At 40.3% G+C, this 27,863-nt stretch overlaps 3 protein-coding genes across 3 annotated transcripts in view; all 3 read right to left on the reverse strand.

Annotated features, from left to right (window-relative positions):
- Window positions 1-8,609: 8,609 nt before the first annotated feature.
- LOC137776732 (phosphatidylinositol N-acetylglucosaminyltransferase subunit Y-like) lies at window positions 8,610-10,711 on the reverse strand. Its single transcript, XM_068563406.1, has one exon. The coding sequence runs from the start codon at window positions 10,642-10,644 to the stop codon at window positions 10,429-10,431; it is 216 nt and encodes a 71-aa protein (XP_068419507.1). The 5' UTR covers window positions 10,645-10,711; the 3' UTR covers window positions 8,610-10,428.
- On the reverse strand, window positions 10,654-13,109 carry LOC137776731 (protein preY, mitochondrial-like). Its single transcript, XM_068563405.1, has 3 exons — window positions 13,083-13,109; window positions 11,950-12,007; window positions 10,654-11,118 (listed from the first exon to the last, which is right to left on the reverse strand). The coding sequence occupies exons 2-3, from the start codon at window positions 11,950-11,952 to the stop codon at window positions 10,741-10,743; spliced, it is 381 nt and encodes a 126-aa protein (XP_068419506.1). The 5' UTR covers window positions 11,953-12,007; window positions 13,083-13,109; the 3' UTR covers window positions 10,654-10,740.
- Window positions 11,950-27,863, reverse strand: part of PSTPIP2 (proline-serine-threonine phosphatase interacting protein 2) — an 86,737-nt gene continuing 70,823 nt past the window's right edge. Inside the window, exons 6-14 of the mRNA XM_068563404.1 lie at window positions 25,911-25,973; window positions 19,188-19,286; window positions 18,559-18,604; window positions 17,657-17,736; window positions 15,616-15,714; window positions 14,563-14,659; window positions 14,362-14,443; window positions 13,083-13,117; window positions 11,950-12,007 (exon numbers count right to left, since the gene is read on the reverse strand). Of these exons, the coding sequence (XP_068419505.1) occupies window positions 11,958-12,007; window positions 13,083-13,117; window positions 14,362-14,443; window positions 14,563-14,659; window positions 15,616-15,714; window positions 17,657-17,736; window positions 18,559-18,604; window positions 19,188-19,286; window positions 25,911-25,973 (651 nt within the window). The 3' untranslated portion in view covers window positions 11,950-11,957. The remainder of the gene's footprint in view (window positions 12,008-13,082; window positions 13,118-14,361; window positions 14,444-14,562; window positions 14,660-15,615; window positions 15,715-17,656; window positions 17,737-18,558; window positions 18,605-19,187; window positions 19,287-25,910; window positions 25,974-27,863) is intronic.

Here is a 27,863-nt window from a genome sequence, read left to right on the forward strand (position 1 = left end):
TTTGTCAAAAGCTTTTTCTACATCTATTGTGATGATCATATGGTTTTTATTCTTCAATTTGTTAATATGGTGTATCACATTGATATATTTGAGTATATTGAAGAATCCTTGCATCCCTGGGATAAATCCCACTTGATAGTGGTGTATGATCCTTTTAATGTGTTGTTGGATTCTGTTTGCTAGTATTTTGTTGAGGATTTTTGCTTCTATATTCATCAGTGATATTGGTCTGTAATTTTCTTTTTTTGTAGTATCTTTGTCTGGTTTTGGTATCAGGGTGATGGTGGCCTCATAGAATGAGTTTGGGAGTGTTTCTTCCTCTGCAATTTTTTGGAAGAGTTTGAGAAGGATGGGTGTTAGCTCTTCTCTAAATGTTTGATAGAATTCACCTGTGAAGCCATGTGGTCCTGGACTTTTGTTTGTTGGAAGATTTTCAATCACAGTTTCAATTTCATTACTTGTGATTGGTCTGTTCATATTTTCTATTTCTTCCTGGTTCTGTCTTGGAAAGTTATACCTTTCTGAGAATTTGTCCATTTCTTCCAGGTTGTCCATTTTATTGGCATAGAGTTGCTTGTAGTAGTCTCTTAGGATGCTTTTTATTTCTGCGGTGTCTGTTGTAACTTCTCCTTTTTCATTTCTAATTTTATTGATTTGAGTCCTCTCCCTCTTTTTCTTAATGAGTCTGGCTAATGGCTTATCAATTTTGTTTATCTTCTCAAAGAACCAGCTTCTAGTTTTATTGATCTTTGCTATTGTTTTGTTTCTATTTCATTTATTTCTGCTCTGATCTTTATGATTTCTTTCCTTCTGCTAACTTTGGGTTTTATTTGTTCTTCTTTCTCTAGTTCCTTTGGGTGTAAGGTTAGATTGTTTACCTGAGATTTTTCTTGTTTCTTGAGGTAGGCTTGTATAGCTATAAACTTCCCTCTTAGAACTGCTTTTGCTGCATCCCATAGGTTTTGCATCACCATGTTTTCATTGTCATTTGTCTCTAGGTATTTTTTTATTTCCTCTTTGATTTCTTCAGTGATCTCTTCGTTATTTAGTAACGTATTGTTTAGCCTCCATCTGTTTGTGCTTTCCACGTTTTTTCCCCTGTAATTCATTTCTAATCTCATAGCGTTGTGGTCAGAAAAGATGCTTGATATGATTTCAGTTTTCTTAACTTTGCTGAGGCTTGATTTGTGACCCAAGATGTGATCTATCCTGGAGAATGTTCCATGCACACTTGAGAATAAAGTGTAATCTGCTGTTTCTGGATGGAATGTCCTATAAATATCAATTAAATCTATCTGGTCTATTGTGTCATTTAAAGCTTCTGTTTCCTTATATATTTTCATTTTGGATGATCTGTCCATTGGTGTAAGTGAGGTGTTAAAGTCCCCCACTATTATTGTGTTACTGTCGATTTCCTCTTTTAGAGCTGTTAGCAGTTGCCTTATGTATTGAGATGCTCCTATGTTGGGTGCATATATATTTATAATTGTTATATCTTCTTCTTGGATTGATCCCTTGATCATTATGTAGTGTCCTTCCTTGTCTCTTGTACCATTCTTTATTTTAAAGTCTATTTTATCTGATATGAGTATTGCTACTCTAGCTTTCTTTTGATTTCCATTTGCATGGAATATCTTTTTCCATCCCCTCACTTTCAGTCTGTATGTGTCCCTAGGTCTGAAGTGGGTCTCTTGTAGACAGCATATATATGGGTCTTGTTTTTGTATCCATTCAGCAAGCCTGTGTCTTTTGGTTGGAGCATTTAATCCATTCACGTTTAAGGTAATTATTGATATGTATGTTCCTATGACCATTTTCTTGTTTGTTTTGGGTTTGTTTTTGTAGGTCCTTTTATTCTCCTGTGTTTCCCACTTAGAGAAGTTCCTTTAGCATTTGTTGTAGAGTTGGTTTGGTGGTGCTGAATTCTGTTAGCTTTTGCTTGTCTGTAAAGCTTTTGATTTCTCCATCAAATCTAAATGAGATCCTTGCCGGGTAGAGTAATCTTGGTTGTAGATTCTTCCCTTTCATCACTTTAAGTATATCATGCCACTCCCTTCTGGCTTGTAGAGTTTCTGCTGAGAAATCAGCTGTTGACCTTATGGGAGTTCCCTTTTATGTTATTTGTCAGTTTTCCCTTGCTGCTTTCAATAATTTTTCTTTGTCTTTAATTTTTGCCAATTTGATTACTATGTGTCTCGGCATGTTTCTCCTTGGGTTTATCCTGTATGGGACTCTCTGCACTTCCTGGACTTGGGTGGTTATTTCCTTTCCCATATTAGGGAAGTTTTCGATTATAATCTCTTCAAATATTTTCTCTTGTCCTTTCTCTCTCTCTTCTCCTTCTGGGACCCCTATAATGCGAATGTTGTTGTGTTTAATGTTGTCCCAGAGGTCTCTTAGGCTGTCTTCATTTCTTTTCATTCTTTTTTCTTTATTCTGTTCCATGGCAGTGAATTCCACCATTCTGTCTTCCAGGTCACTTATCCTTTCTTCTGCCTCAGTTATTCTGCTATTGATTCATTCTAGTGTAGTTTTCATTTCAGTTATTGTTTTGTTCATCTCTGTTTGTTTGTTCTTTAATTCTTCTAGGTCTTTGTTAAACATTTCTTGCGTCTTCTCGACCTTTGCCTCCATTCTTATTCCGAGGTCCTGGATCATCTTCACTATCATTATTCTGAATTCTTTTTCTGGCAGGTTGCCTATCTCCACTTCATTTAGTTGTTTTTCTGGGGTTTTATCTTGTTCCTTTATCTGGCATATAGCCCTCTGCCTTTTCATCTTGCCTATCTTTCTGTGAATGTGGTTTTCATTTCACAGGCAGCAGGATTGTCGTTCTTCTTGCTTCTGCTGTCTGCCATTTGTAGACTTTTTAATGATGGCCATTCTAACTGGTGTGAGGTGGTACCTCATTGTTGTTTTGATTTGTTTTTCTCTAATAATTAGCAATGATGAGCATCTTTTCATGCGCCTATTGGCCATCTGTATGTCTTCTTTGGAGAAATGTTTATTTAGGTCTTCTGCCCATTTTTTGATTGGGTTGTTTGTTTTTTTGTTATTGAATTGTAGGAGTCGTGTGTGTGTTTTGGAAATTAAGGCCTTGTCAGTCGCATCATTTGCAAATATTTTCTCCTAGTCTGTAGGTTGTCCCTTTGTTTTGTTTATTGTTTCATTTGCTGTGCAAATCTCGTAAGTTTGATTAGGTCTCATTTGTTTATTTTTACTTTTATTTTTATTGTGAGGTATGGTTTTATATGGTGCTTATATTGTCACAATATGGTACTACATGTTCTGACTCCAAAAGTTAGAAAACACAGACCTGGGAACCAAGAAGTAAGACTGGCCTCTGTCACCATAGCTTACACTGAGCCACTTGGGGAATTTGTGTCCCCATCCCTTCAACATTACGCTCTGATGGACTAGAGCACCTGGCTCTAGGTGGTGGGCAGGGGATACATCTATCAATGGTCATAAAAAGAGTTCCACCAAAACTATGGCTGATACCTGGTCATTTGGGGGTCCTCATGCCAGTAGACCAGCAAGCAAGGAAAGGAGTAACTATCTCGGCAGGAGAAGGTGATTACCATGAGGAAAGGTGGGCAAGGAAGAATGTATCTGGAACTCAGGAGTTTCAGTGAGATGCCTCTTGGTGTTGCCATGCCTGGTAATAAACATAAATTGCCAATTTCAGGAGAGTCTGACAAGAGCCTGTTAACCAGGGGCTAAGACCCCTTAGGGATGAGGGTCTGTGTTACCCCACCAGTCAAGCAACCTAGACAAGCAGAAGACTAGCCAACTGTGAAGGGACTATAGAATATGTGTGTATTAGTTTGATGAGGCTGCCATAGCAAAATACCACACACTGAGTGGCTTAAACAATAGAAATTAATTTTCCTGCAGTTCTGGAGGCTGGAAGTCCAAGATGACGGTGCCGGCAGAATTGGTTTCCTCTGAGGCCTCTCTCTTTGGTTGCAGATGTTCACCCTCCTGCTGCCTCTTCACACGGTTGTCCCTTTGTGCACACTCACTCCCGGTGTCTCTTTTTTTCTTACAAGGACACCAATCACACTGGATCAGAGCCCCACCCCAACGGCCTTACTTCAACTTAATCACCTCTTTAAAGGCCCTATCTCCAAAACGGTCACTGGGGTGCTGAGGGCTAGGACTTGAACATATGAATTTGGGGGAATACAACTCACTCCACAACACAGTGGTAGAGGAAGGAGATGATGAATATCAGTTATAGACTCAGGACCATCTGTAGCAGCAGGGACTAGAGCTCGTCCTACTAAACTTCCTGGGGGTGTGTGCGTGTGTGTGTGTGTCTTTTGGAAACTGGGACAAGTGGTGACAGGATGCAGTAAAGTGCATGTGGGCATGGGTGGACCTGAGCCGTGCAGGGGTCAGCACTGCCAGCACCCCATCCACTTCCCCTCAGTACCTATCACTTCCCCACATGCCAGCCCAGCTTCCAACTGCCAGGAACCATGTGAGGACTCTCGGCCTGCTGGAACCCACTCTGCTGGTGTTCATGGCAAGACAGAAATGCCAGGGAACCAATACCTCCTAGGAGCAGCCCTCTACCTGTGACTGGTGGGAGTTGGTGAATGACTATCCCAGCTCCCTCCCCTCAGGTGAGCTATTTCTGAGGTGTGGGTCCCACACTGTCGCCCAAGAGTCCCAGCAGCTGAAGTTCATTGCCCACAGTGGTAACTTGCTTGATAATGAACTTTTTTTTTTGCTTTCCTTCCCTTCGCTGTCTTACTTCCCCACTTCCATACTGGTGCATTCTGGGATCACCCTCCAGAAAAAGTACCTGCATTCAAATCTTTATCCCAGGGTCTGCTTCTGCTGGAACCCAAATTAAGGTGCTGACAGTCTGCAGAACAGCTCATACTTACTAAATTCATCATGTAAACTTATTTGACTGGCTTCCCTTTACACTCCTACTTCTCTCTCAACTGGTTGTTTCTCTAGCTACGTTTTCTTCTTCTAGGCCACTAGTTCTTTCATATTTACTACTATGTGTCAAGTTCTGGGGATGTAGCAGGAAAAACGATAAGAGGGATCTGCTCTCATGGAGATTACAGTCTAGGAGGGAAGCCAGACTTTGAACAATTAATTTCAAGAGTGAATCCTGTAATAACAAGGAAAATGTGAGAGTGGGGAAGGAGACAGCAGTGGGATCCCACCAAGCCTGGAGGCAGGGAACATGCTTCCCCGAGGAAGGGACCCTGCATCTGGCACCTGAAGGGTTAGTAGGAAGTGGCTTGGTGCCAGTCTCCTCCTGGCTTCCCTGACCGGCAGTTTGTCCTTCTATGGTGGTCTAATGAAAGCAAATGTGACAAGGGGTCAAACAGAGCTTGGAGGAGAGATACAATTAACACAAAAATGCAAAATAAATCCCAAATCACCAAGAACCTTTATTTTACTTCATATTGAACTGGAAGAGCAATAAAATAAAAATATTTTCAATTCTTAAGACATTTTTACATCAGTTACACTGATCAGTAGAGAGAAAATTGAAATCCCTATGGAATTGCTAACAATAAATAAAATACTAAAAAATAGAATGTTCTGAGTTCAAAGGAAAATTTCCTGAGCCTGTTCAATCTGGGGAAGTCAATGACCCTTTGCAAACTTCAGTTTTTCAAAAGACTATCCAACTGATGCAAGCTTCTGGTCATGACAAGAAGCTGCCACTTTCAGCAGCACCTTATATGAAAAGGGGAAACAATAGATCTTCCTTCAATCACTTTGTCCATAGTTCTGGGAAAGCTATGCACAGAGCAGAAAAGGAAGGTATCTGCTCTTTGTGGTACCAGAATTTCACAACATCCCGAATAAATGCCAGTGCTATTTTAACTTGTCATTAACTAAAAAGTACCATTTGCTCAGTGTGCGAATATTAGACCAATCTCCCTGCTGTTTGTGGGTGACCAAAGGAAGACCCAAATATTTGTGAAAGGGTAAGATTGACACTTTAAAAATTCCAGGATCTAGAAAGGGAAAGATTTTCTGTGAAGACCAAAGATTGAGTACTGGCTTTGTAAGTCTAAAATTCTCTTCAGGGATAAAGTCAAAATACCATGTTTCATTGATCCTAGGATGTACTTTTTCCCCCACACTTTAGCATCTCAAATTCCAATGGGCTTGGCCATTAATTGTCACAAGTGTCAACTCCCCCACTGACTTTCTTAGTGGTATATAAAGTAAGAGGATGTTTTACAACGAATGGCTTCTTAGATTAGATTAAATATGGTGCTCTGTAGTTCAGTACACACAGTGAGCCATATAAAAATAAATCTGACATTTTAACCCTGGTAACTTTCCCGAGTGAAAAGATGTTGGCAAAAACATTTGGCGTCTTAAATTTCAACATGCGCATCACAGCCTCAGGAAGGGTTAGAAGGATGGTGATGGGGGATGAGCTTGTACTCTCCTTCTGCGTCTGTCCCTAGTCAGCTGGAAGAACTGTAAGGAAATCGATTTCACACTTCTGGGACTCATTTCCTCATCTGTAAAGTGAGAAAGTGCTATCAGATGGCCTCTAAACCTTCCAGCCAAAAAGGAAGATTTTAAATCTTACACCACTGAGTATGTGTCACTGTGTAAATTCCATAGCCACGCTGCCCCCAAAAGGCAAAGGAGCTTCTTGAGTTGCTGAGTTGCTGGCTCAGACTCCTCTGCAGCCATCCCTGCCCCAACCCCCAAGAGTCAAGGCTTCAAATCCACAGACTTTCTTGAATCAAGCAGAAAACACAGTTCATTCACAACTTTAGTAACTTGATTGGAAAAGTATAATTCTTCAGTGTTGGGCAATTTGCAAACTTCTTTTAAAAACTGCAGAACTCTACTAGGTTAAGTTGAACTAAATGTCTACGATAAATTTTAAAATATCAAAAAATTATAGCAAGGGTTCACTTCAAAGTCTTCATGATTGACGTAATTTCTACAGATTCTGCTGCTTTAAGTGCCTCCGTCCATGCCACAGAAGCACCAACCACAAAAAGCTTTGTTTTCTGAAAGAAAATAATAAAGAAATTTCATTTGAATTAACTATTCATATCAGCACCCTGCTCCTACATTGAGATTTTATTCAACAAGGACAATGTGCTTGGCCAAGGAAAATAAACAGTGAGAAATGGGTATTCCAAGTGATGAAAAATGGAATAAAAACATTGCTTTATGATAAATAACACATACATTTATATTTTTATATACATATTTTTAATTCAAAAGTCATAATCTATCTTTACCTAAACATGTTAGAATTAAAAACAAGAATAGCAGCTAAAATCAACAATTGCAGAACAAATCGCAAATTCCTGAAGATTCCTATTTAAACGTCAATTCCGAAGGTTCAAACTATTTTAAATGTTGTGATGTCGCTTAACTAAGTTACTAATAAAGGTAGACTCCCTCTTTAAAATTCTCTTAAATTCAGTCAATTATACATGTTCAATTCCTACTCCTTGAGCTGGCACAGACACTAATAAGGCCCAATGAAATGACCAAACTTCAGTAAATGTGTTGGTATTGGCATCTTACATTCAAACAGCAGATCCTTGGGCTCTGAGGAACTACAGTTGCTGGGTCAAATGCTATTATTAAGCAACTAGAATATATGCTTTACCCAAACGGGTGAGGGAAAGAAAGGAAGGAAAAGAAAAACGAAAAGAAGAGAAGAGAAGAGAAGGAAGAAAGTGGGGAGGGAAGAAGGGAAAAGAGAGGAGGGCAGAAGGGAAAAGAGAGAGGAGGGACAGGTGGGGAGGAATGAGAGAGAGAGAGAGAAATGAAGCGAGGAAGAAAGGAAGGGGAAAAAAGGAAGGGAGGGAGGGAGGGAAGGAAGAAGAGAGAGAGGAAAAAAGGAAGGTAAAAAATAAAAAAGAAACTCTTGGAGCTGCGGATGCCCCACCACATAGCCATCACTGCATGGTGTTCTAGAGAGCAGGTTCTACCTTTGAACACCAAGTCACTTGATTTCCCATGTTCTTGCTCTACCTCCAGAATGGGCCGGGCCTCTTTCCATGAGAAAGAGAGAGGCTTATGAAGTGAAGCAGAGGTGATGACTGGTTGTAAAGACTACAATTTGTTTGTTGGTCAGAAAGGTATATATAGTTAGAGGATGCGGTTTTTTATGTCTTCAATATCCACTATCTTTCGCAGCAAAGTTCCTTAAATATTATAAACACACTTCTTAAGCAATTTAAAGACTTACATGTAAATATAAATCATACTTTCTGATTATTTCTGTCTAATCAAGAAAACCATGGCTTCTGTCCTAACAGCTAATTGGCCGTTAAGTCACAAAGTGGGTGGTTTTAGAGGAGTGCAGGCAAGTAATGTTTGATGTGCCCACTTCCAAGCACTTTTCAGTGGTAGAGGACACTGGAGGAAAACCACCACGGAGCGCTGTTAAAAAACCTGTTTTGTTTCATAAGTGACAGTAAATATCACCAACACCAACCCAAGAAGGGTGGGAGAAAGGTCTTTCTAGTTCCATTGCAACTCCCTGAATCCTACCCACCCCTCCTGTCACTCCCAAGAACACCCTAAGATCAGGAATACGCAAGAGGACCAACTCTTTAAAACAGTTTTTTTTTGTTTTGTTTTGTTTTTTTCTGGTTTTTTTTTGGTAACAGCTTTATTGATATACAAGTCGCATAGCATATAATTCAGCCATGTACATTGTACAACTCAGTGGATTTAGTATAGTCACAGAATCGTGCAATCATTACCACAGTTGATTTCAGAATACAGTGCTTGTTTTATCAGCAAAATTCTTTCATTTACACTGACCATAGTGAGATTTAGGGCACATTAAAAAGAAAAATAATGCCATTTCAGGAAATGATGGGTACCTCTATTGTCTTCCGTGTTATTTGTATATTGCCATAGAGGAGGGTTTTTTTGGTTTTTTTTTTTTTTTTTTGCTGCATTGGGTCTTCGTTGCTGCGCATGGGCCTTCTCTAGTTGCAGCAAGTGGGAGCTACTCTTCGTTGCGGTGCGCAGGCTTCCCATTGCGGTGGCTTCTCTTGTCGCGGAGCACGGGCTCTAGGTGCGCGGGCTTCAGTAGTTGCAGCACGTGGGCTCAGTAGTTGTGGCACGCAGGCCCTAGAGTGGGTGTGCTTCAGTAGTTGTGGCGCACGGGCTTTGTTGCCCCGCGGCGTGTGGGATCTTCCCGGACCAGGGCTCGAACCCGTGTCACCTTCATTGGCAGGCGGATTCTTAACCACTGTGCCACCAGGGATGTCCTTGCCATAGAGTAGTTTTTAAAACATGACTTGTACTACAGTATATACATTGAATTAATGCAACAGAAAACACATCCAACCTTGTTTTAATTGTCTTTTGAAGGGGAAGAATCACTATCTAAAGGTTCTGTTAAACTTACTTTAAGGTTCTATTAAGAATCAGTTAAGGTTATATTCAGTTCTTACGTTTCTTTAGGGTAACTACTGAAATATTTATGTTACACTTCTGAAAGAGTTATTGTACTCATCAATCTTGTTGAAAGTTCTGGAAAATCAGGAACTATTAATGTGTAAAATGCTCATGCCCTTAGTAGTGCTATTTAAATAGGTCTCCTGTGGCAGGAAAATAAACTGAAATGTGCCTCAAAACGTAGCCCTCAACTCAATAGGACACAATTAGCTATTTGCAAACCTTTCAACCCCACCTCTACCTCCAGAGGCACATACTTTCCTGGGAAATTATTCTATTTTGGCTATTATGTGTCTCTCTAAATATTCTAAGTTTAAAATTTAGAATATTTTACATTTTCTCTTCCTTAGAATCACACTCTAGTGACCAAAGGGGGATAAAAACCCCACAAAACTACAAATTGTTTTATGGAAAATGTCAATATCTTATTTTATTATTAATGTAAGCATGTGATGCCAAAGAAATGAAGGTAATTTTACAAACTCAGAATTTTGGCAAATACATGAAGTTTCCATTTTATTACAGTTTTATACCACATTAGTTCAAATCCATTTCTCTACAACTACCCCAACAGAGCTCCTCTGGAATTATTTCAGTCATCCTTAACATGTGACTTTACCAGACTCTGAATGTAAAATAAACATATAAGATTTCAAATTAGTAACTTTTAATTATGAATGGGATAAGACATAAAGTCATCAGATGATGGCTAGGGCTATTAATTTCCAACAAGACACTCTGTTGAAATGTTTCTCCTGATACCCCAGGTATAAATAAGAACCTTCAAAAAACAAGGGCAGAACCAAAGTACAATAAAGAAGCCTCTGCAGCTTAAGCCTCCCCTAATCCTAAACCTCTGACAGAAGCGAGGCAAAGCATCTTTCTTGCACATTAAGTGGGTGTCCAGTATTTCCATGTAGTTGAGCTTTCAGAGGCAGACACTCAAGCCTATCCTTAGGATATACCGTCTTGGCTCTGGTTGTATTAATTATGCCTGAAGAGTTTAATACCCATCCAAGTCCAAAGGTGGAAGAACACAGAAAGGGGTATGGTAATCGGCAAGAGCAGACTGTAAAAGCACAGGCTGCTTGTGCTAGTGCAGCCCTGGGGGAAGTTTTCTTCCACGGAGGCCGAGTATAACAGCCCTGCTAACGAGACCAACGGAATAAGGACAGTCAACGTAGGAAGAGACAGAAACATTCTTCCCCTCCACTTATTACCCGCCACTCTGACTTTTTAAAAGGTGGATGGTATTTAGAAAATTCAGTTGTGTGTGTGGTCGTTTTTACGTATGATCTAGTGCTGCTCCGTTTCTTCTTGCTTCTTATTTTGATGTGTCATCCTAGCTGCCTGTGGTATCATATTAGGAATCCCATCAATAATTGGATAGGCTATTCCTAACTCCTCGTTAATCAGTTCATTTGTCGATGCTTCATATCGGAGCGGCTTCTTGGAGAGCGGGCACACCAGGAACTCCAGCAGCGCTGGGTCGAAGACGCGGGGCGGTTCCCGCGTCCGCTCGCTCTGGTCTGGGGACGGCCGTGACACGGACGCGTGCACACACCTCCGGGCGACCGCGGGCGGCTGTGCGCGCGTCCCCCGCAGCGCTGAGGCGAGCCGGCCGCAAGCTCCGCGCGGCATGGCCTGGCAGCCCGTGACCACCCGCGCCGCTGCCTTTAAAACAGTTTTTAATTAAAGAAGTAACACATTTTCATTGTAGACAAATTAGAACACATGGATGAGCAAAAAGAAAAACTATTATCTGTTTAGGAAGATATCCTTTAAGATTTTTTCTTTGCTCATATATGCATATATATGCCCATTTGGGTTAAAAGAATTACAGTTCGTGATGAGTTTCATTTAGTATTGCTGTTTTGGCTTCAGAGATATTCCTTCCAGCTGTGAAGACTGATATTGACCTGGGGCATGTTGCAAGCTCCTGAGTGCCAAATGGGAAGAATCACCTTTGCAGCCACAGTTGGCTTAGTAGTTGGGCTCTAGGAATCCCTCTGGTTTACTAACTAGTTCAGAGCACTAATAATCTGGTGCAGGATGACCCCTTCAATGCTCTTGTGTATTTGCTGAGCATGATATCACCTGCCTTATTTTCACTGACTTCTTTTTACTTGACTTTTCCCCTTTGGGGAATGGGGGAGAGCACTAGAGGCTAAATTACTTAAACAGTGAGGAGTAGGTGTATTTGTTTGTAGCACTGCCTTAAGTATAGGTGTGTAATAGCCATGAAAGAGATTAATAAGAGCAAATAAAGAGTTACAGAATAAAGAAGGGGAATTACCCTCATTTAAGTAGGTATGGAGTGGTCTCGGTCCCCTTTCAGTTGTGGGAACCAGAGGCCATCCTGCAGGGGCACCATGCCCACCAGTGCAAGGCCTGATGCAAGGCCTTGTTTGCCTGCAGTGATGTTATAAAGAAGCTTCAAACACTTCAAAAATACAATCACCAGTCTAAACGCAACTTGATTCTGTGAAGATGAAAGGTTCTTACCATTCATGTTACTGATAGATCAAATTGTAGTTATCAAGCAAAGAATAATCAGGGTCATCTGCAAAGGGCAGAACACAGAGCAACATTAAGTTAACATTTTTTCATGATAATATCTTAGCCCTTTTCAAATCAAGGCATCCCACTCAGAGTCTGGTGACTGCCATTTTGTAAGAAGAAAACATATCTGGCAACAAAACCTACAAATAATAGTCATAACTACAAGTCAGAAAACATATTGGAAATCCTTGTTATGATTTCTTTGCCATTTTTCAACCATGCTCAGATAGCAGTCCCCACAGTATAATCATCTTCAAAAATGGACAAAAGTAAGTCCCACAGTATCAAGTGGTAATTATAAGGTAACAAGAAATCAATTAACTTAAATCCTTATCTAGTTCAAAGATGTAATTTCAGCCACTAAATTTTTTTCAGTCACTAAATTTTTGCTAAGATGCTAAATGCAGCCCAAGATGTCTCTTCCCTCTTCCTTTGAACATAGATAGGCATATCTTTCTTTTATTCAAATAATAGGTATTTGTTGAGCACCTACTATGTGCCCAATACTGTGTTATGTTTTGCGACTGATTCAGGAGAAAACAAAGTGCCTGCCCTTAAGGATCTTGTAATTATCCAGGAAATACAAATTAACAAAAAGCATTAAGTGTGTGGTTCTCCCAGAGGTATCATAGGAGTTCAGAGAGAAAAAGAGACCAGGGTGCTCAGTGAAAGATCCAATTATAGGCAGTGTACAAAATACATAATATTAGGTTACATGTTTCCAGACATCTTCTATAAATTATATTTCTGTGTAATCCAAAGGAAACTATATCTCAGTTTTGCTGTTCTCATGGTCCAAGAGAGAAATAATAGGAGAAATAAGAGAAATAATCTCTTAGTAAGAATGCCTAGTAAGTTTCTTTTGGTACTTGAGTAGCTGAATTCTCTTGGATAAGCTATAAAATAGACCATGAATTACCAAATTCCACTCTGTGACAAACAGTATTATAGTTTCTAATGATAGGTTCATTCTCTTGGAAATTTGATTCTATTTATTCCCTTCTTTCCTTTTATTTCAAAATTCTAGCTACTCAACCTTAAATAATACCTGACCTAAGATTTCAAACAGTCTTTACCTGGTAAACTTTTAGGAATTGGGAGAGGTCTTCTCCTGTAAGAAATGAAAACCAAAATCTTTCAGATAAGTTCTTGTTATTTTTCTAAATTTCTACTTCACTCTACAAACACTGCATGCTAATCAGATCTGGTTTCTGCTCTGGAGGGTTAAGAAAAGTTCAGATGAAGCAAAAGCTCTGCAGCGTTGACCTCCTGGATCCAGGCTGCAGACACTACATTGTGCTGGGGAGCAGGATGCACAGAGCCCTGCCCCGCAGCCCAGAAATCTCAGTCATGTAGTCATGTGGGCAAGAGTTTCTGATCGCCTTGATGCAAAATGGGAAGTCAAACAGTTCCTACCTTGCTGTCAGGGTTAAAGGAACTAATTCAAAGTTACTGCTTTGAGCAGCGCTTGGCATTCTTAAACACTGGTGATGAACTTGCACTTCCCCCTCAAACACTCCCTGATCTTTTTAAAAACTGGACTGAAAATTCAACAGCTTAGACTTCGAGGTGACTGTATATGAAACAGAAGTTTCTCTTCCCTCAGAATCCTTTATATCAAGGCAGCAAACTTTTTCTGTAAAGGGCCAGAAAGCAAATGATTTAGGCTTTGCTGGCCACACAGCATTTCTATCTCATTACTACTCAGCTCCAATGAGAAAGCAGCCGTAGACAGAATGGAAACAGATGAGTGCAGTCATCTTCTAACAAAGCTCTACATATGAACACTGATGTTTGCATTTCATGTAATTTTCACATGTCACAAAATAGTATCCTTTCAATTTTTTTCAACCATTTAAAAACATGAAAACTATTCTTAACTTGCAGGCCCTACCAAAACAGGTAGGTCAGATTTGACTCACAGGGGGCCAGAGTTTGCCAACTCTTGCTTTCTACAAGAAAGGTATAGGATTCATGCATGAGTAATAATAATTACACTCAAGCATGATACAATCCCCCTTGAACTATGACTAGTACAACCCATTTAACATTTGTCCTAAAAATGCTATTTCCAAAAACCTAGCAGCCTCACTAAGCAAATGCAATGGTAGATATGTCCTGATTCTAATACGTCCATATTAGAATTGGAACACTAAAAATAAAAATGTTCTTTAAAAGTACTTTTCTTTTCTTTTTTTTTTTTTTTTGGCCACACTGCGGCATGTGGGATCTTAGTTCCCTGATCAGGGATCAAACCTGCGCCCCCTGCAGTGGAAGCACGAAGTCTTAACCACTGGTCCGCCAGGGAAGTCCCCCAAAGTACTTTTCTTCATGTGAAAGAAAGCTGGATATTACCTTGCCAAGTTAGGCCCCGTAGGCTTTCCTGGTGGGGCTGCATTCTTCTGGGGGCAGTAGAAATTCTCGTACACGATGGGTGCTAGGGAATTATCAAGACATAACACATTAAGAGGCTGATGACTTCCATTCTCAATGACCTGTGACAAGAAAGACTAATAGAACTGCTTAATTAACCCCCCACCCCACAGATCCATTCACCTGGTGGAGCCTGTCCAGTTTTGCGTTGATTCACAAAGTACTCAATGTCCTTCTCAATGCTGCACATTTCTAAACTCTTACGGACTTCTTCATACATCTAACAAAAAGAAGATAAATCAGGTATATAGAGGTATATGTCCATAAAAATGGTGACACGGCTTATTAAAGTAGGAGGTTTAATGAATGGCTGTTTCCCAAATTTTGCTTTGAAAAGAAAAAAGAAGACATTCCCAAGTCCTGGACTCATATAAAGGGATTTCTCTGATGCATATCTGCATTTAAATTTTTTTTTGAAGACGACAAAAAATATAGATTTTTTTTCTGTAGCAGCACAGAAACCTTGGTGGAAAGATTTTTTTTTTTTTTTAAACTACTGATGGGACAAAGAAAATAGATACCAAGTACCATGACCAATTCTACACATAAATGCAAAGACAATAGGAGAAAAGTTCTTCCAGTCAATCCTACTTGTTTTCTGGGTGTTTAATTATTCTTCTAAAGTGAATGTTCCATCTAAGCGAGGGTGGCTATTTCTTAGGAAAGAAGGTTGTGATAATTTGATTCATGTCCCTCTGAGACCGGGGAACCCATGACAATTGCTGTGTACAAGTTAAACCTGGATCACTAATGGCCCTGGAACACTGCTGAAGTAAATCCTGAGCCCTGGAGTGACCGTTAGCCTGGGCATGGCTCAGTCTGCTAGCCCTTGGTGCCGTCCAGGAGTGACCCCGTTTCAGACTGCAGCAGTCTCTGGGACTCACATTCATTTTGTGACATCTCTGTTTTCCATAAATTAAACTGCATTTGGGTCTCCCTTCTCTGCTCTCCTGCTCTAACCCTGAATTTGTCAGAGAGAAAGTCATGGTGGTAAAGTGAAACAAGAGTCAGGCAGGTTAGGTGTTTATCTGGGTCCATACTCACCGTGTGGCCTTGGACCAGTCACTGTACCTACCTGGGTCTCAAATGAGGGGGGTGAACTAATAAATGTTTATGGTTCCTTCCACTCTACTTAATCTTTATGCAAAGCATCCTCCGTGGATGCCTCTGACTTACGTTATCACTTGTGACACATTGTTGTGACAGCTGATTCATGTGTAACCACAGTGCATTCCGAAAGAAGTTTATTCGTTCGCATTCTTGAGTCTCAAACACCTATAGAAACAAAACTACAGGTACATATGCAGAGAAAGGGGCCATCTGTCTAGACTGGCTATGACTTAAGAAACAATTTCAACCTTGAATTACCTGTAAGCTTATTGTCTCATTTAGTGCACTCCCACCCACCACCAAGGACGCTCATAAACTCTTACTCAGGCAAAGAATGCAAATGGATTCTAATAACATATTAACACAAATAGGACTGGATATAGTTCTGAAGGTAAGAGGTGATGATGAACCTAAACATCAATGTGCTAACCTGAATTCCAGCTCACATTTCCAACTGCCTAATGGGCATCTGTACCTGGGCAGCCTGCCAGAGCCTCCAATTCAAAGAGTTGCCCTCCTTCTCACCCCCTCCCAGAATGAGTGAATTCAACTGGCAAGACGGTCACAATTGTTGAAGCTAGTTGATGAGTACATGGGGGCCCTTGCACTTGTCTTTCATCCTTGTGTATGTTTGAAATTTCCTTAATAAAAAAGTTGTTTTAAAAGTCACTTCCGGGCTTCCCTGGTGGCGCAGTGGTTGGGGGTCTGCCTGCCAATGCGGGGGGCACGGGTTCGGGCCCTGGTCTGGGGGGATCCCACGTGCCGCGGAGCGACTGGGCCTGTGAGCCACAACTGCTGAGCCTGCGCGTCTGGAGCTTGTGCTCCGCCACAGGAGAGGCCGCGATAGTGAGAGGCCCGCGCACCGCGATGAGGAGTGGCCCCTGCTTGCCCCAACTAGAGAAAGCCCTCGCACAGAAGCGAGGACCCAACACAGCCAAAAATAAATTAAATAAATTAAAAAAAAAAAAAAAAAAGTCACTTCCTGAGGGGCTTCCCTGGTGGCGCAGTGGTTGAGAGTCTGCCTGCCAATGCAGGGGACACGGGTTCGAGCCCTGGTCTGGGAAGATCCCACATGCCACGGAGCAACTGGGCCCGTGAGCCACAATTACTGAGCCTGCGCGTCTGGAGCCTGTGCTCCGCAACAAGAGAGGCCACGATAGTGAGAGGCCCGTGCACCGCGATGAAGAGTGGCCCCCGTTTGCCACAACTAGAGAAAGCCCTCACACAGAAATGAAGACCCAACACAGCCAAAAAATAAATAAAAAAATAAATAAATTAAAAAAAAAAAAAGTCACTTCCTGAACAATAGTTTTTGGATATAAGCAAATACAACTTATAGAAAATCAAACTATTCTATAAAGTGGACGCTATACTATTCAACATTGGATGTTATATATTAAAGTATTTTTAAAATGTTGACTACAAAACTATTACATTTTAAAGCTTCTTATAATGTAAAACTTTATACATATACAAGAGTAGAGAGAATAGCATAATGAATCCCCATGTACCCATCACCAGGTGAAACATTTATCCACTCACAACTGACTGTTTTACCTATTTCCCTACCAACTCACCTACTCCCTGGAGTATTTTGAAGCAAATACACTATTTCATCTATAAATATTTTATTATTCATACACGGTATATAAGTACTGTATATGAATATTACATTATTTTTATTATAGAATATTTCACGTAGACAGAATCATAGAGAGTGATATTAGGAAGACCCACATACCAACCATCCAGCTTTGTCAAAACTTTTGGCCATATTTGCTTCAGATTCTGTTAAAGCCTCTGTGTGCCTTCTTCAGTCTCTACCATGTTCCTCCTCCCCCAGAGATAACCATTATCCTAAATTTTATCATTCCTATGCAGATTTTGACAATATACATGCATCCATAAGATGTATATGATATTGCTTTGCATGTTTTAAAACCATATAAAAATGCCCTTATTTCAGGCTTTTCCATTAGATTGTGGAATTAAGGAAGTAAAGCAGAAAAGAGTCTTTTAGGAGGGACCCACAGTTTCTTTCTAATTTGCCCTCAAGTAATTCTACAGAAGTAGAGGAAGGAAGGCCCGCCCTTCGGGTTCCAGGTACCTCGCAGGCCTTGATGTGTTCGCTCTGCCACTCTTCACGGACCTTATCCAGAGTGTTGATGTGCAGCAGGTACGCCTTGTCTGCAATGGAGGGGAGGGGCCTGGGTCTGGAAACTGGATGGGAGGGGGCTCACAGACTCAGCCCTCAGGCCCCTCCGGGAGCTCACAGGGCTCCCGGGAGCTCTGAACGCTGGAAGGCCATAATTACATCTCACCCACTATCATATCTTTGTGAAAAATAAGCAAAGGTGGGCATCACATTCTTTTTAAAGAAAAACCAAGCAATTAGCCAGAAATGCTCCAAGGAAGGAGAAGTGAAAGCTGACAAGGAACCTCAGCCAGGGTTTCCTTCCACCTCTTACTTCAGTTTTGGATTTAGAAACTTAAGCGACCACGGTTGTGAGAGGCTTGTCTCCAGCAAGAAACTCTGGGAATTAGAAGCCTTTGCAAACACTTGGTTTGGATTTTAGACTTCAGTGCTGACAAGGCCTCACAACTTGGCTGTTTCTTTCACAGCAGAGAAGAGTTATCAGGGCTGAAAAGCGGTTTTAAGATAGATGTTCCCAATAAATCAGAGTGAGCACCTGGTCACAAAGCAGCTGCCACTTGACCCCCCCCCTCCACCCACCCCCACCGTCAGTCACCTGTCAGGCAGCAAGACCTAAGGCAGCAATGGCCAGAAACTGCTGCCTCATTTGCTTCCTCCCACTCTCCCGGGTTCCGATATACTCTCCCTTCCCCCCTCTCTTCCCTCCCTCTGTTTCTCCCTCCTTCCCTTCTCATACCTTGTTAATCCTACTGTATATGTATATACTCACTATTGTATGGTATATAAAACTACCTTTCTCAGACAGATTTAGGATAACATAAGCCCCACCACAATCCTCCCCCCAGACCCCTCACCTGAGTCTTCTACTGCAGTCTTTGAAGTTGCCAGTTTCACAAAAAGCTGTGAGGACAAAACAAAAACAAAAACAAACAAACAAACAAAAAAGAGGTCAGGAATGCTGGGCTAGGCTTCTAAAGGCAAAACAGATTTTAAAGCAATAACTGAGAAGAGACAAGTTCTAGTTCAAGGCTAACCTATATTTCTCTCATGAGTTAATCATTCAACTTGCCCTCTAATCTTAACGCCATTGGAAAATAGTCATCAAGCATCTTACCCTACATCTTCCTAAAAACATATCCCTCCCTACCTTCTGATTGCTGACCATCTTATATCCAGATTTTATAAAATTAAATTTATAAAACACCCAAGCAGGAGGCAGCCTAGCTATAAAGAATACATGAGCTGAGTTTTGAAAAAAGATGAAAACCTCAGAACCCCCTCCCCTGTGGCTATGCTTCTCTAGCTCTTCCCCAACCCCAAAAGTAGGACAAGGGTTTTTCTGGCTAGGGGGACTCTAATGGCCTGAAGGAGGGTATTGCCAGGAGCTTAGAGTGCAAGTCCATTTTTTATTAAGACTATTAATTGGCTTTAGCTTGATAAATGTAAATCTCGGATTTTTCAGGCTGTCTGCTCTCCCGGGTACCTTTTCTTGTTGCTTCGGGTTTACCACGTTGGCACTCCGGTGGACAGCCTGCTCTGCTTCATCTTTGTCTCGGCATTTCTGCTCGTAGTTCTTCTTTGCCTTTGTAGTTATGAGCCAAAAGAGGATCAAAACAGATAAGCAGACCGTGACCCTGAGGAGCAGCCACCCTAGCCCCCCACGCCCAGGAAAGAAGAGGGCACACTGATTAGGGCTCTGATCACCACTAGACTGGGGGCACTCAGAGGACACGCTCTTTCTTATCTATCTTTGGAAGGTCTCTCCAGCCCTTTTCCAAATCATGTATGTAGTGGCAACCTGATCAAGGAAGTAACAACGCCTATTTGGCAAAAACAAAGTACATGAGCTTTAAAAATTTACTGAAACAAAAGATGGAATTTGAAATAGGCAAAATCAAACACTTACGTAACTATAGGACGTGAATATGTAATATTCATAACCCTCAGAACTTAGATGCAATCACTTGGTCCTGGTAACTATAACTATGTTTCAATATTCTAACGTGCCTCCTCATAGCATGTGGACAGTGGGGAGGGCATCAATCCCATCATTTCTGTAGCTCAAGGATAGTCATGTTCCTTCTTGATTTATAGAATTCTGTTTTAGCTAGTTTAAAAGTAGGCCGTGGTCTCTGCTGTGCTACCATTACTATCAGCAGTATGAAAACAGTTCACAAACTACAGTTAGTGAATCAAATAATTTTCTGTTTCAACTCTTGAAGCAAAGACTTAACTTGTTCAAACAAAGCAAAGCTGTGAATCAGTTGGCTAATAAATAAAAATGATACTTCCCCCAAAAAATGCTTGACTAAGAATCAAGACACCTTTGCAGAGATGGTTTGTGCTCATCAAATATCTCACGTGCTTTCCTACATTTCTCAGCATCCTCTGCAGTTCAGTTGGGGTTAACCTTTCAGTAAACAACCTTATAATTCTCTGTGCTACACACACACAGAAACAAAAGTTCATAACTTTTCTTAATTACAAGCACATAAGATATTCATGCAACAATTCTTTTCTTATGCAACAATATCTTATAGACATTTCTCTGTATCAAGCATGAAGCCTGTAGCTGAACACTTTAAAAAAAAATTTTATTGGAGTATAGTTGATTTACAATGTAGTGTTAGTTTCTGCTGTACAGCAAAGTGAATCAGTTATACATATACATATATATCCACTCTTTTTTAGATTCTTTTCCCATATAGGTCATTACAGAGTATTGAGTAGAGTTCCCCATGCCATACAGTAAGTCCTTATTAGTTACCTATTTTATATATAGTAGTGTGTGTATGTCAATCCCAATCTTCCAATTTATCCCTCCCCTCCTCTCCCTGCTGGTAATCATAAGTTTGTTTTCAATATCTGTTAAGTCTGTTTCTGTTTTGTATATAAGTTCATTTGTGCCCTTTTTTTAGATTCCACATATAAGCAATATCATATATTTGTCTTTCTGTGTCTGACTTACTTCACTCAGTATGACAATCTCTAGGTCCATCCATGTTGCTGCAAATGGCATTATTTAGTTCTTTTTTATGGCTGAGTAATATTCCATTGTATATATGTACCACATCTTTTTTATCCATTCCTCTGTTGATGGACATTTAGGTTGTTTCCATGTCCTGGCTATTGTAAATAGTGCTACAATGAGCATTGGGGTGCACGTATCTTTTCAAATTATGGTTTTCTCCAGATACATGCCCAGGAGTGGGATTGCTGGATGATATGGTAGTTCTATTTTTAGTTTTTTAAGGAACCTCCATACTGTTCTCCACATTACAATTTACATTCCCACCAACAGTGTAGGAGGATTCCTTTTTTTCTCCACATCTTCTCCAGCATTTATTGTTTGTAGATTTTTTGATGATGGCCATTCTGACTAGTGTGAAGTGATACCTCATTGTAGTTTTGATTTGCATGTCTCTAATAATTAGTGATGTTGAGCATCTTTTCATGTGCTTTTTGGCCACCTGTATGTCTTCTTAGGAGTAATGTCTATTTAGATCTTCTGCCCATTTTGTGACTGGGTTGTTTGTTTTTTTGTTATTGAGCTGTATGAGCTGTTTGAATATTTTGGAGATTAATCCCTTGTCAGTCACTTCATTTGCAAGTATTTTCTCCCATTCTATGGGTTATCTTCTCTTTTTGTTTCTGGTTTCCTTTGCTGTGCTGTAGCTGAACAATTTTAATGGTTGTAAATATACACACATACATATATATATGCCATAATTTTCTTAACCAACTCTCTACTGGTGGACATTTACCTTATCTCCCATTTTGTAAAACATAAAAATACTCTGATTTTTATTTTGGGTAGTGTGAATTTACAGGTCGGATTCCTAGAAGTGTAATTGTTTTCACTAATTCATACTCCTATAAACACGTACGTGAGGGTATATGGCCTCATGCTCTTACCAACACCAAAATAAGACAATGTTTTTAACCTTTTCTAATACTAGAGTTGAGAATGTTGGCATATGCCTTGTTTTATTTGTATTTATTTCATTACTAAGGTGATATGTCATTTCTACTTCATGTCTTTTACCTACATTTTTTTTTTGGAGCATTCTTCATTTTAATTGATTTTTAAGAGTTCAGTCTATACTAGGAACACTAACTGGTTGTAAATTATATAAGTTACTAATATTTTTCCCCATTTGATATCATGTATAAGATGATATTTTTTTCTTTTGCTCTAAAGAAGTCTTAAATTTTTTTTATACTTTTTTTTTTTTGACTGCACTGGGTCTTAGTTGCTGCACACAGGATTTTTTAGTTGCAGCTTGTGAACTCTTAGTTGTGGCCTGAGAACTCTTAGTTGTGGCATGTGGGATCTAGTTCCCTGACCAGGGAAAAAACCCAGGCCCCCTTGCACTGGGAGTGCTCAGTCTTAGCCACTGGACCACCAGGGAAGTCCCAAAAAGTCTTAAATTTTAATGTCAGTTATCAATCTTTCTCTTTCTTGCATTATTTTTTTTAATATGACATATTAAGCACTTTTTCTCTGTTGTTAAATAGTCCTCATAATCATATTTTTAAAGGTTACACAATTTAATCTTTCTCCATTTTTGTCACTAAATCATTTACATTATAGTTTTCATTATAGGTAGTGAACACGGTAGTGCATTTTGTTTTTCTTATTCTGGATGATTTCCTAAAGATAGAGTCTTAGATTCTTAGCGTAAGATTGATGGGGTATGATCACATTTATGGCTCTAAAAGCATATCGTAAAATATCTTTTTAAAAGATTATATGGGCTCCAGAGAAGATGGAGCAGATGTACTCTTCCCTATTCCTCCACACAAGTATAACTAAAACCCCTGGACATTCTACATAAAACAAACATAAGATTCTGAAAGGTGGAGAGAAGAAGGCAGATTAGCTAATGTCCTTGATCTCAGAGAGAAACCTAGAAGTGAGTGCCCTGGGTTTTCTTTGGGCCTTATATCACAGAATGAATGCCAAAGCAGCAGACAACCAAGAAATGCCAATGGGCATAAACAAAAAAGAAAGTCTCAATGAAAACCTCCCCTCTCTAGCCAAAAGACCAGAAAAGGGGCAGCACAGCAGGACAGAAGCCTCCACATTCTACAGCAGTCAAACATCACATAAAGAAACCATGCCCCCCTCCCACCTACCACACATCCAGCAAAGGCCAAGTGGGGAGTCTAGACTTCCACCCTCACCAGGCTATAATGCGGTTCCCAACTCCCTTGCTGAGGTGGTATCAGAGAAGGACCAATAGGGGACTGGGACCTTCATTCCCACCAGGAGGTAACAAAGCCCCACAAGCCCCACACACAGAGCCAGTGGAGACTCTGTGGGGAGCCTGGACTTCCACCACCCCCACCTGGCAGTAATGAGGTGCACCCCCTCCCTGCTGCAGTGGTGTCAGAGGAAGTCTAATGGGGATTCAGAACTTTAATCAACCCCCCGTAGTAACAAGGCCACACTGACCCTATGGTGTCAGTGGAGGCCAAGGTGGGGAACCTGGCCTGGAACCCCTCATAGCAGTAATGTGGTGGCACTTCACCTCAGTTGCTTGAGTGGTGTCAGAGGAAGCCAGCTAAAATAGAAGGTTTAAATAAGATCCAGAGTCTTGCAACAGAATACCTAAAATGTCCAAAATCAATTGAATATCACTTATCATACCAAGAACCAGGAGGATCTCAAACTGCATGAAAAAAGACCATCAATAGATGTCAACACCAAGATGACAGAGATGTTACAATGATCTGACAAAGATTTTAAGGCAGCCATCATAAAAATATTCAATAAACATTTGCAAACACACTTGAAACATGAGAAAATAGATAGTCTTAGCAAAGAAAAAGAAAATCTCAGCAAAGAAACAGAAGATATAAATAAGAACCAAATGGAAATTTTAGAACTGAAAAATATACTAAATGAAAGGATGGACGTATGAATGGAAGAGACAGAAGAAAGAATTGGTGAACTGGAAGATAGTACAATAGAATTTACCTGATCTGAAAAACAGAGAGCAAATAGGCTGAAAAACAAATGAACAGGACCTCATGAACCTTTGGAACCATAACAAAAGATCTAACATTCATGTCCTTGGAATCCTAGGAGAGAAAGGTGGGCTGAAAAAGTACTTGAAGAAATAATGACTGATGAAAAGAATGAAATAATGCAATTTGCAGCAACATGGATGGACCTAGAGATTGTCATACTGAGTGAAGTAAGTCAGACAGAGAAAGAGAAATATCAGATGATATCCCTTACATGTGGAATCTAAAAAGAAATGATACAAATGAACTTATTTACAAAACAGAAACAGACTCACAGACTTAGAGAATGAACTTATGGTTACCAGGGGGGAAGGATAGTTAGGGAGTTTGGGGTCGACATTAACACACTGCTATATTTAAAACAGATAACCGGGACTTCCCTGGTGCTCCAGGGGGTAAGACTCCTCGCTCCCAATGCAGGGGGCCTGGGTTCAATCCCCGGTTGGGGAACTAGATCCCACATGTATGCTGCAACTAAGAGTCCACATGCCACAACTAAAGATCCTGCATGCTGCAATGAAGATTCCGCATGCTGCAACTAAGACCTGGCACAGCCTAAATAAATAAATAAATATTTTTTTAAAAAAATAAAATGGATAACCAACAAGGACCTACTGTATAGCACAGGGAACTCTGCTCAATGTTATATGGCAGCCTGGATGGGAGGGGAGCTTGGGGAAGAATGGATACATGTATATGTATGGCTGAGTCCCTTTGCTGTGCACCTGAAACTATCCCAACATTGTTAATCGGCTATACTCCAATATAAAATAAAAAGTTTCAAAAAAAGAAAGAAAGAATAGCTGAAAACTTTCCAAATTTGGCAAAAGATATAAACCTACAGATTCCAGAAGCTGATCAAACCCCAAACAAGATAAAGCCAAAGAAATCCATGACAAGACACGGAGGTGAACTTCTGAGAACTAAAAAAAGAAAATATCATATCTTAAAGCAGAAATGACACCTTATCCATAAGAGAAAATCAGTTTGAATTACAGCAGCTTTCTTATCAGAAACTATGGAGGCCACGAGGAAGTGGCACAACATTTTTCAAGTACTGAAAGAAAAGAACTGTCAACACACAATCCTATACCCAGTGAAGATATCCTTTAAGAATGAAGAGGAAATCACTAAAGGAAAACTAAGAGTAGTTATCACTAGCAGACCTACCCTGAAGAATGGCTAAAGAAGTTCTCCAAGCAAAAGAAAATTATAAAAGAAGAAACCTTGGAACAGCAGAAGAAAAAACACACACCAAGCAAAAAATGAGTAAATACAATAGTCTTCCTTTCTCTTCTGAGTTTTCTAAATTACTTTTGACAGTTGAAGCGAAAATTTTAACACTGTTATGGCTCTAAATGTAGGTAGAGGAAATAGGAAAATTATATTTCAATAAGGCTTTCTCTTTAATTGTGAGAGAGCTGTCCCTAGATTGCTCAAAACATAAAAGTCCTGGGAGTAATCATATATCAACTAACACCATTTCTGCATTACACTGACATCATTCCCTATTTATCAATCGCTTTTCAGGTGCTCTGCATCAAAGAAAAAAAAGCAGAACAGACTGCATACGCCATCAACATTGGTGACATTTTCTTTTTTGACCAAGTTACCAGATATGATGTCATAGTTATAGAATATCACGATGATACTTCTGTACAAAGATGGAGTCACAGATGTTCCAGTAACAAAGTTTCATTGTTAAGAGATTCATGAAAAGCTAGTGTGAGGTCCCCAGCAACTTCTCTTAGTTCTATCTTGTTAAGCATTTTTAAAATAAATTACTTGAAGTAAAGGAGGCTTTTACTATTGGCAGATATCTTAAAACTCAATAAAAATAGGTAAGAAATCAAGATTCAAAACAGTCTTAACAGGGAAGAAGCTCAAACCCAACAAGATAAAAGACATCATAAAGTATACATGCCCTGGTCTGAAATATTTAAGTTGACTTGCTATACCTTCCCAGGTTGCCAGAAAGATAACATCATTGTATTTCTTCTGTCTGATTTCATCCTCACCCTTTCCAAGGGCTTAAATAGAAAGTCAAACCACCAAAAGCTGTTTTCTCTAAAACACTGCACTAATGTTATTTTCAGGAATATGTTGATACATAGCACAGGATATCAGAAAATGTCACCATTACAAAAAAAAAAGGCAACATAGTGAGACTCACATCCATGGTTTTCTTGAATTGTAAGCCCTTTTGTTTATGGGCAGCATCCATTATAAGCTCCGTCTGCGGAGAGAGAACAGGCACTATTAATAATCAAAACCAATTGTTAACACCAGCTTATCTTGAGGGCCGAGTGTTCAACGTGGTTTATCTCAATTAGTCCTCACACAACCCAGAGGGTAGATGTGCTATTTATTATTACTCCCATTTCACAAATAAGGAGACTGCAGCACAGAAAAGCTGAACAATTTGCCCACCTTTGAACCTGGGTGGCCACCAGCCACTACTGAGAATCACTGATCATCTTAGAGTATTCTCATCAGTAAATCTGGAATCAAGGAACTTAGGTTTCAAAAAGGGATTTTAAAACTTTGTTAAAGCACCATTTATATTTTAAAAGGGGTCTTTATTCTGTAAGCCTATGTCAGCACAGTTAAAGACTCAGAAACATTCACTTCTGTGGCATCTGTCAATGGCATGTCCTTCACCAGCAAGGAGCCCAAGCAGTATGAAGGGAAGAAATGCTTGTGGGACAGCTAAAAGAAGCTGTTCCCCTACTCTTTACCCCATCTAATCCAGGAAAGGTAAGCTACTCTTCAAGTTCACTTGGGAGCAACTTCTTTGCTGTGGCTGTGATGTTAATACTTTTATTAGTCAAAATAATGGAGCTAATAATAACAATGTAGCTCTCAGACATAATAGTAGCTCCCATTTATTAAGCACTATTACGTGCTAAGCAGCTTTCATGCATCACAACAACTGTGAGTACTCATCCCCATTTTCTTGACAGTAAACTGAGATGGATTAACTCACCCAAGGTAATACTCTCAACAAGTAGCAGAGTTGGGATTTGGGCACAGCCAGACTCCTGTGCCCTTGTTCCTAATCATTATCCAAAACTATCATTTTCCTTATGATAGCTCTTTAAAACCAAATGGGTATATAAAAGGCCAAGAAACGCAATAATTCAAAATGAGCTATGGCATTGCTCTTGTACAAAATTATATAATGCAAAATAATGTTGAAAAATGATATTAAAATATTTCTCTTTCTTCTGGAAAACTAAGTTTTTGTCTGTTACCATAGCACACAAACATGGATGGATTTTCAAGATATCTGGATGGAAGGTTTGGGATGGTCTCACTTCAAATATGAACTTTGTGGACCACACGAAACTCCCTTGGGGGAGCCCCAAGGGACCCTCCGGGAACAGAACAGCCATCTTCCAGCCCAGCTGAAATTGAGGGACCAGGAGGTAGCTAATGGTCCCAAGGAGGCTCCAAGGACATGGAGAACAGACAGGGCTCCAACGTGACCCGACCGGGAAAGACTCATGGGCAGCTCCCTGCCATCAAAGACAGGGAGCTGTGTGGCTCACGTGAGCACCTATGTGCCTCTGCCAGGAGGGGCAGGGTTTATTCATAATAGTAAACCCTGATTTTCCCAGGCTCCACAGAGCAGATCAATTAGCAATGTCGGTCCATCCGTGGTCCTTTCTAGTCCGAATATACACACTGCCATTCTTCCAGTTCAGCAGCCGCTATTAATTTATAGTTTATGGCCCAAGCCAGGCCTCCTTATCTCCAAGTTCTACGTAACACCTGCTTCAAGCACCTCTCGCGTGTCTACAAAGTTCTACTTCATACCATTCTTCTCTCTGCCTTCAAAGATTCCTGGCACTTGTATGTCGGCAGGATCTTAGAGAGCAGCAGTCCAGCTCTCATCTGACAGGTATGATCCCCAGGGCCCATGGGGTGATATTGCTCAAGGCCACTCAGTGACATCCAGTCCAGCTCTGTCTGCTATACCACCTTGATTTAAGTCTCCTCATGTCCATACTCACTTGTAGGGTGGCCTATTCATAGTGACCCCAGAAAGTCACGAGTTCTCTTTCAGGACTCCTTTTTTTTTTTTTTTTTTTGACCGCACCATGCAGCACGTGGGATCTTAGTT

This window comes from Eschrichtius robustus, chromosome 14 (genome assembly GCF_028021215.1).
Source record: "Eschrichtius robustus isolate mEscRob2 chromosome 14, mEscRob2.pri, whole genome shotgun sequence".
NCBI lineage: Eukaryota > Metazoa > Chordata > Mammalia > Artiodactyla > Eschrichtiidae > Eschrichtius > Eschrichtius robustus.